General features: G+C 33.5%; 1 protein-coding gene and 1 pseudogene across 1 annotated transcript; both read left to right on the forward strand.

Annotated features, from left to right (window-relative positions):
• The first annotated feature begins 1,481 nt into the window (after nucleotides 1-1,481).
• On the forward strand, nucleotides 1,482-5,265 carry LOC114756156 (RHOMBOID-like protein 10, chloroplastic; annotated as a pseudogene).
• Nucleotides 5,266-7,634: 2,369 nt separating this feature from the next.
• LOC114756157 (F-box protein At1g10780-like) lies at nucleotides 7,635-9,838 on the forward strand (the record flags this gene model as incomplete). The annotated part of the gene is made up of 3 exons (XM_028945072.1): nucleotides 7,635-7,778; nucleotides 8,674-9,417; nucleotides 9,505-9,838. Coding segments are annotated over exons 2-3 (1,076 nt in total), but the record flags the coding sequence as incomplete, so codon positions are not given.
• Nucleotides 9,839-9,986: the final 148 nt, after the last annotated feature.

The raw sequence follows: 9,986 nt of genomic DNA on the forward strand, positions 1-9,986 counted from the left end.
AATTTTGGATGGGAGGGAGAGGAGCTAAAATGTCCCCTCCCCTCCCCCATTTTGGCTCCCCTCTAAATTGGGGGTTTTTGGAGGGGAGCCAAAATTTTGAACCATTATACCCTTAGAATTTTTTTAATATTTCACTTCTACTCATAAAATATATTATTATAATATTTATTTCAATAAAAAATATATTATCTTAATTAAAAAAAAAAAAAATATAGACATTATATAATTAAAAATATATTATAAAAATTATTTAAAAATAAAAAATTATTTAAATAAAAATCATAATATTATAAAATTAATTGTTTTTTATAAATATATTTTAAAGCTGGAAAAAAAGATAGCCTAAAGAAAATAAAATTTCATTTTTCTTAGAGCATATAAAATTTGTTAATTTGATTATTTTAAATATATTATTATATTAATTAGAATAAAAAATTACTGTATCAATTTTTTAATACATATATTAACATGATAAGATTGATTTTTTATTAAATTATATGATTTAAATTAATATGTAAATTAATTTATATAATATATCAGTAAAAACATAAACTAATATGTAAGGGTAAAATGGTAAATTGATTATTACTATCCCTCCCCTCCTTTTTAATCAAACCAAACAAGGTGAGGATGAAACATACCCTCCCCTACCCCTCCATCCCCTCAAACCAAACAGGCCCTAAACTAAACTTAATTTTGGCCAAAAGAAAAAAAAATCAAAATTCGAGTAGTTCTTTATTTTTAAAAGCCTCGTACCATTTTTAAATTAAAAATATACTAATTTCAATGATTATCTAGAAAAATAATTGAAAATTTGTCCACATTTGGTTTTTCACCATAAGTCAAATAAATTTATCTTTAATAGGATAAAAATACTTACTATATGCAAGAAAAAAAAACTAGCAATATGAAATGACAAATTTTCCTTTTTATTTTGTGTAATACTTTAATTTGGTGTCAATTTAGTTTCTTAACTTTATCTTTCTTTTTGCGTCAAATTCTTAACTTTATTTTTTTGGCAAAAAAAGTTCTTAACTTTATTTGAGGTTTAAGTTTTATCTCTTAGTTTTATTTAACTTTAATTTGGATAAACTATTTTAATGCTATTTTGCTCTAGTTTGGTAATTATATTTTGATTCCTTCTTTTTTTGTCTTTGATATAAAGACATGCTACTTTTTTTTTATTTATAAAAACGATTAATTATACAAAATGAACAACTAAGGTTATTATAATTTATAACAGATTCAGGGAAATGAGTATAAAGACAGGTTACTTCTTGTTCAAACGTGCAAATTGCCAAATCCCAAGAACTTGATTCTTTTTTCCTTTTTGTTTTTAATTTTTCTTTTTTTAAAATTCTCTCTTTTCGTTGTACACCGGGACTGGGACAAATCAATCACAGAACTGAGTTCGTTTGAGTGGTGGCCAGTGCATCGAATATACGTCTGTCTTTGTCTTCGTCTTTGACCGTGTAACGATCATGTTGGGTTCGGCCGCTCCTAACCCTTTCTGGTTACCGGTGGCCAAGGAGGGTCCTTGTCCGCTTGATCTCGTTGCCACCGCCACCTCCCTCCACTTTGGTCACTTTCTCCGCTGCCGCGCCTCGGCCACAATTTCCGCCTACGGTTCCTCCTCCATTCCTGTTTCAAGGTCCCTTTAATTTGAAAATTCTTTTCTCCTTTAGTTCAGAGTGCATTCTATGACAATGCGTTTGCAATTGCAACATGTTCGACATAACTTCGCCTTTTCTTCGGTGGTTACGTGTCATGACTATCCATTTCTTTAGGAGGTTTGTTCTTAATTCTTGGTTTTGTTATCAAAGACTTCGATAATAAACTATGGATAGCTGAAGTTGCTCGAGCCTTCATGAGTGGGATAGTAGTTGAGTTTCTAGATAACTGGGATGTTAGATGATCATCGTGTTACTGGGTTCATGTTGCTTGTGATGCTGTGTGAAAGCGAATGCCATTTTCTTTTTTTCCCCCCAAAAGAAAGGGAAAAGGAATGCCATTGCTGTTTAGGTGCCTACCGCATCTTTGATTGGAAAATAGCTATTTCTCTTGATTGCTAGCAATTTATCAGTTATATGATCCTATTTCAAGGTTTGGAACTCAAGTCCCCCATTGGAAATTATGGAGTTTTAATCTTGGATTTATGCGAACCTGCGTTTACTTAACCCCCTGCGCTATCTTTTTGGGATTGGCTCTTCCTAAGGTTCATATCTGTGGAATCATAACCTTGCACTTCCCTCCGCTCTCTCCCTGTCTTTTTTCCTCTCCCTCAACCTATGGGATGCTTCAGGTATGACCCTTGGGCGTCACATTGGAATTATGGGATTCTAGTGTATAGTTTTTATGAATCTTGGGTTCTCTAATTTCACGAGTGAGCTTTTAACCTTAAGAGTATGGCTCTCCCAAACTCCATATCAACTAACATGCTATAAAAAGCTTCCTTTTTATAGCCTGTTAGTCTTTTTGCGTGTCTTGCCATTTAGAATTGTGTTGTTACATCTTTTCTCTGGTTCTCTGGTTGCATTCTAATTCTCTTCTCTCATTTTTGCACAGAAACTCCCTCCCTTGAATCATGTATTCAGATGGAAGGATATGGTGTGAAAGAGCCCTCCAGTTTAAAGAAATCAATTTTCTTCAATTATCAAATGATGTTTTAACTTCCACTTGTTCAATTAGTTTCTCTTTCTTTAATGGGGAGAACATAGAGCAAACCTGGGAAATGGAAGGATGTCTAACTCCAAGATGTCCAGCCAAAGTCCATTCAATGGAAGGAAATGGACTAATATTCTCCTTGCTGCCAATATCTTGTGAGTATCAGCGTGTTTGCTTGGATGCTTATTGTTTCCAGACAAATTTGTTTGCCCGTTTTTTGCCTGTAGCTTGCTACAGCGAGTCCACTAAGGATTATTATTATTATTATTTATATTACTATTCTAATTCTCCTTGCCACTTGTCTTTTACACTTTTTTTTTTGGGACCAAATTTACATAGAAGCTATTCTAGTGGCTTATTATTTATGAACCGTGATCTCAGAATGTATATTGCACAACTTGCAACACAAGGAAAGCTTTTATTGTGGGGAGCTAAGGTAAAGTTGCCATTAAATATTTGAACTTACTTCCTTAATATTGTTACATATTTACTTGTTGACTGTGTATTGCTAGATTAACAGTCTTATTGACAAGGGACAATTGTGGAGGCTTGCCACTTCTTCCTTTTTGCATGCAAATATTGGGCACCTTATGGTCTGGTTTGGATTTTCTTGCCTGAATCTTGTTTGTGAATGTCTTTTTTTTCCTGTATCTTAAAAATATTACTTATTTCCTGCAGGTTAATTGTTACTCCTTAAATTCCGTTGGTCCCACTGTGGAAAATTTCAGTGGTCCTAGGAGATATCTTGCGGTTTACTTTGTCTCAGCAATTGCAAGTAATGGCTTATATTCTTACTTCAACAAATAAAAAAACCAATAGGTGCTCACCTACAAGTATTCTGATCCCATAATTTCTAGAAACTCAGGTTCAGCAATGAGTTATTGGTACTGCAGAATGCCTGCCGTAGGTGCATCAGGGGCGATTTTCGGCCTAGTAAGTTGTTTGAAACATTCTTTTGTGATCCAAATCAAATATTAATTTTAACTGTGTGGATGATGGACTTAATAAATTTATCTGTATTTTCATTTTTTCCCCCTAGCTCAACTGTTGGAGCTGATTCCCTTTATAATTGCATTGGACAAGATAAAAAAACTATTTTGAAAATTTATCTTTTGCAGTGGCACTGAAGTTCCGTGGTTATGTCAGAATGTTAATGCCCTTGTATAGTATAATATGTATCTTCATCTCCAACAACCATCAACTTTGAATAAAGGCTCATCAGTTATGGCATTGGATGTTTAAACTGGAAAAAGTTTAGACTATAATGATGCCACTGACATACAAATTAACACCACAGAATGACAAACACAAATGCTGATTCAATTTCATCTGTCTTGTACAAATAAAAAGTGATGGAGGAAAAGAAGCGTGGACAAAGGATGATCAGGGTGGGGTTATTATAATTCATCAAATACCTAAAGACAGTCATGCTTACTAGCATCTGCTAATTTTTTTATGATCCTTTACTATGGACAAAAAAAAGGAAAATGATATATATGAGGTGAGCAAATGGTGTGGCAAGGGATGGTTATTGATGATGCTGGGGAAAACTTACGTCATTTCTTCCCCCCTTACTTAAAATTTGTTCACATTCGCATCTGTCTCAATGACTTCAATGGTTTACCTTCATCTGTAGGAGTAGCTCGAAAATGGATATGTTTGTTTTCTCTTCTTTATTCTCTATTTCTAATCAGCTATGCATGATTTAGGTTGGATCAGTTGCTGTGTTTGTGTTGAGGCACAGAGAACTGGTAGGAGGAGGCAAAGAAGATTTACAGCATATAGCGAATGTAATTGTCCTAAATATGGTAAGTTTTTTCCCTGTCTTGACTTCTTTTCAAGGTCCACTATAATGAGTTGTCAGTTAGTAACTCGGGATTTGTTTTCTAAAGCTGGCCAACTCCTTTTGTGTTGGCTACCTTTTTCTTTACATTAATTCGCATTTCACAGGCCTGATTATTCCTGGAACAGATATAGCATTTGCTAGAATGCTGTGTTTAAATCTCACATATCTTGACTAGCATTATACACTTCGATAAGAAATGCATGTTGTGCATGTTATTAGAAATTATTTTTGTTTCGTTCTGAATATGTGGGGAAAATTACTTACATTAGTTGATACTTGATGATCCAGGACCCTGTTTCCTTGCATCTTTTTGATTTGACGATGATCATCTATTGCAGGTCATTGGGCTATTATCAAATGGCATTGACAACTGGGGTCATGTAAGCATCACATTGCCCCCTCTCATAACCATCTCATAAGAATCAAGTTATAGTTAATAGGTCTGGAGATAGTATTTCATTAGTAAATTTGGTGTAATCAGATGCAGTTATTCTGGTTTGTATCGTGGTAATAAAACTTCATGTTGTAGTGATTTTGATGTTTAATTTGACAATGTGCTTGTCAGTTAGGGGGCTTGATTGGTGGAGCCGTTGCATCCTGGTTGATTGGACCAGCGTGGAAGCATGAATCTACAACTAGGGATGGAAGAAGAGTGTTCATTGATAGGGCACCAATGTATAATATCTTCCAAATCAAGAGACTTCCTAGGCAATGGAAATAGATAGATCCACACAACTATAGTCTCTATCCACACTCTGAAATGAAAAGGAAAAAAAAAGTATTCTGTATAATATCCATTTGACTGTAGAAATTGTTTTCATGAATTCATTGTGATATTTTCTTTTGTAAGTGTAAATGGTGGAAGGAGGCTTGAATCTCAGCGCTGCCCAGACAGGATTGGGAGGCATCAGATGCTCAGAAGCAAAAAATAATAATTTTTTTTATTCTGCTTTTTAGTTGCCTCAAATAAAAGTAATTCAATAAACTGATTATGTTTGGAGTTCAATGTCTTTTTAATGTAAAAGAAAAGCAAAATGTGGTGTTAAATAATCTGTTAATTTTTAATATTAAATAAGTAATATGTATGATTAAGGAAAAGTGTGAGGGCTTTTTTTTTTTTTCCCCAAATATTCTTCTAGTCTTTAATGTAAGATATATTTAATTAAATTGATTAAATTAAAAAAGTTAGGTAAGTTAATTATAAAAATATGACATGTTTTTTTTAATATCATAATCATCTTTTTTAATATCTTTTCTTTTTTTTTTATTTGATTATGGTTGATGGGGTATTAATAAAAATGATTTAGAAAAATTGATAAATATGAGAAATATGTCTTACATTTAAGATAAAAATCAACTCAATAATTAAATCATACATGAAGGGCCGAAGGAGTAATAAATTTTAGTAGGTAGAGAAGGTGACTTAGATTGATGGTTTGTAAATTAAGGTTGTGTTTGGGATCACGTTTGGGCCCCATCTATAAGTTAAGAGGCAGCGTTTAAAACATGTTTGGGTTCACATTTCATCAATCTGACTTCTGAGGTTGAAATGGACTTCTAGAAGAAGCTCTTTTGAAGCTGCTTTTTTTTTTGGGTGTTGAGGGTGTTGGAAAATACCGTTAAAACATTTATTTGGGTGTTAAAATTTTTTACCTACCTGACCCTACATGAATTTTCTCTCACCTCACTTAAAAAAAAAAAAACACACACACACACTCCTATTTGAAATGGTCACATTATATATATTTTCTTTCTAACAATAAATTAAATTTCCTTATTTTTAATAATTTTTTTCATTACTTCTTTTAAAATGGTCACATTATATATATAATTTCTTTCTAATAATAAATTAAATTTCTTTATTTTAATAATTTTATTTTCCTTACTTCTTAAAAATAGTCACATTATATATATATATATATATAATATTAGATATGTACTATTTAATAAAATTCATATTCTTTTAAGTCATTTTACATCCAAATTTATTTTTACATTTATCATCCAAACAAGTTTCAACTTCTCAATAGATTTTTTTTTCTAAAACCTAATTCAAACATAAATCACTTATCTTATCTGACTTTTACTCAATTTGACTTTGTAAAAATCAAATTGAAAAAAAAGTTAGTTCTACGTTGCTATTCCAAACACATCCTAAGATATTGGGAAGAATTGGGTTCTATTTTTCAATGGAGAATGAAGCAGCTTTAGGAGGTGTTTAGTTATTGCCAAAACTACTTTCTAAAAGTATTTTTTTTTAAATTAAGATAAATTTTTTTCACATATTTACTTCATATATATATCGTAAATCACTTTAAAATCAAATCACATCCAAATACTCCCTTAATCTTACTACTATTATCAAAAAAATTCTTAAATACAAATATATCAATTATAATTTTCAAAATAACAATGAAAGTAACAATAAACTAACAAGATTAGTAAGATTGAAAAAATATATTTTTTAAATTAATATACCAAATTGAAACTCTATATAAAATTAGATGATTATAAATGTCCTTTTTCCTATATACAAAATTAAGTGTTATCTCAACTTAAAAAAAAAAATTTCAAGTGTTGCAATCATAAATATATCAAACATCCATATATTATTATTTTTGGCCATGGTATATATTATTAAACACTAAACTTTATATAACAAATAACTTTAAAAAAAAAGATATGTCAATCAATCTATTTTATCTTCCCTCTTTTTTCCGACCCACCATCAATATTTGTGCTGACCTACACTGCTTTCAAGCCATTCAAATTTAAAAGCCAAGATAACCGTACGATCACAAAGCGTTTTAGTACCCACTAGATCGCAGCGGTTCATTTGGAGCCCCGAGTAGCATCGTGTGGGGGTGCGGCATGAGAGCCAGAGGGAATGCATGTGAGGGGGGGTACATCTACTTGAACGGTCACAAAATTTCAAAATGCTTCAAAAAGAAAGCGGGCTTTCATTCATTTCGCTCCATCCGGCTTTTCCTTCTTTACTTTTTTTTTTTTTTTTGGTTTTATTTTTTTAAATTTTTTTCTCAACGCTTGCATCTACGGACGGCGACAAAATTTTCAAGTTTCACAGAGTTGGTCTTCGCTCTGGTTTTAAATTTCGAAATAGGAGCCAACACAAAACCCCGAAAACAAAGCTTAAATCTTGCTCTCTTTCTTACTTGTAGTCTGACACACTGCCTTCGACGGCGGGAGGGGTGGACTTGGGTATCGAAGATCCGAGCTCAAATCTGAGCTTCTGGGTTCTTCACTGCAGGTTTTTCTCGATTCGGATATTGAAATTTCTCAATTCTATGCTGTCTCTGCTGTTCTTTTCCTTGCTGCTTGAGCTGGACTTCGTCTGTTTCTCCTGTATTAGCATGCTTACTTGCAAATTGGATTTACTTTTTTTCTTTTAATCTTGGGGAATGGGGTGGGGAGAGCCGGTTACTTTGTTGGTTTATGATGAAATGGTTTAGATCTTATATGGGGTTTGCGTAATTATGCTTGAGAAGTAAGGGTTGAAAGCAAAAGATTTCCACATTTTCCATATCAAATTGATTTTTATTGGAAGAGTGTATCACATTTCATTATTTCCTATCTGTTTTGTTTCTTCCCCCTTTTATATACCACAGTACTGCTTATGGAGCAGCCACATGTAGATTTTGAAAGGTTTAACTCTGCGCAACATTGCTTTTAGTTATATTCGGCTTAACTTCTTCGAATGCCTTGTTCATGGAAAATTCTTATGTTTACAGGACTGTCATTACTGGCCATACGTCTTAGTTCATTTAGGGGTATTAAAGTGAGGCGTTATAATATAATGTTCAATGTTCCCAACTCCCAAATAGTTTGCAAGAAAAGTACTCTCAATAGTTTCATTGGGATCAGATCGCTCAGGGCATTAGAAGTAAACTATAAGGACACTGTGAGGGTAATACATTTTTGGAGAGTGAGATTCAACTAGGTCGTGAGAGCAAGGTAAATGTAGGTCTATTGATATTTTATATCTGATTCGCCTAGATACATGCAATTTTGTCTGATAGCAGTCTTCATTTCAATTTTTGTATTGTTCATACACTGATTTAGAATTATTTTTATTATCCAATTAGGAAAGATGAGCTTGGATCTATCTATGTACTGATAATTTTCATTTGCATTCTTGTCTTCAGCAATGGAGTCTCTTCCAGATGCTATTCTTCAATTCATCATGTCCCATATCAATAATGCCCGAGATGTAGCAGCCTGCAGTTGTGTTTCCAAGAGATGGAAGGACTCGCTGCCTTATATCAAAACCCTTTACTTCCCTCGCAATTCATTCGATAACAATTCTGGTGGGGAAACACCTGACAACATTGTAAGGAGAATGATATCACAAATTGTGCAATTGGAAGAGCTAGTTGTGTATAGCCCTTTCTCTTGTGCTGGTCTTGCGTCCTGGCTATCACTTGTAGGTCTATCTCTTCGCCAGCTGGAGCTCCGAATGGACAATATTCTTGACACTCAGGCTTTGAATGAGAACCCATCAAAGTTGGACTGTGTGGGTGCAGCAAGGAATTTGGAATCTCTAAAACTATGGGGTGTGTTAATGGTCAATTCCCCAAAATGGGATGTCTTCCAAAACCTCAAGAACCTTGAAATAATTGGTGCTAGGTTGGAGGATCCTGTGCTGAGTGTGGTGCTTCGGTCATGTCCCTATCTAACTAGGTTGTTACTGCTTGGATGTGAAGGAGTTAGATCAGTCTCAATTGATTTGCCTTATCTAGAGGAATGTAAAATGGATTTTTATGGTTTGGGGAACATTTCTCTTAGTCTAAAATCCCCAAAGATCGAATCCCTTGAGGTACAAGGCTGTAGTTGGATCCGGGTACCTGAAACCAATCATTTGAGGAATCTTTCAATTTCTAACAATGCAGGTAGTACATTGTTGTGTTGTCCTTACTTATGTTTTTCCTTTCCATTTTTGCTCATCTTACGTTTCATTACATGGTAACTGTTTCCAGGAAGAGTATACATGGTTGATTTTGGAAAACTCACGGCTCTAGAGTCTTTGACTATGAGAGGGGTCCAGTGGTGCTGGGATGCCATATGCAAAATGCTGAAACTGTCAAGTGAAGTGAAGCATCTCTACATGAAGGTTGAATTCACTGGTGATTTTGAGGCTCTTCAACCGTTCCCAGAGATTGATTTTGTTGACTTCTTCAACAGCCATCCCAAACTGCACAAATTCGACATTCATGGAGCCATGTTTGCAGCTCTTTGTCAGAAAAACAGTCTGAAACATGTAATTTCCGAAAGCATTTTGATGTCAGATTTCATTTTTATCTCTATTGCAAGGTTCTTTATTAAGAAAATGAGTTGTGGATGTCTTTTACAGCTCAGCCTCACATTGATTCTTAAAATATTTATCCACAATTCATATATTTATTAGGAATTTTTTATTCAATCTTCTATAACATTTAACTAGTGGAGATGCTCACTTATA

The sequence above is a fragment of the Neltuma alba genome, unplaced genomic scaffold, assembly GCF_004799145.2.
Source record: "Neltuma alba isolate B1F8T4 unplaced genomic scaffold, ASM479914v2 tig00010374_pilon, whole genome shotgun sequence".
In the NCBI taxonomy this organism is placed as follows: Eukaryota; Viridiplantae; Streptophyta; class Magnoliopsida; order Fabales; family Fabaceae; genus Neltuma; species Neltuma alba.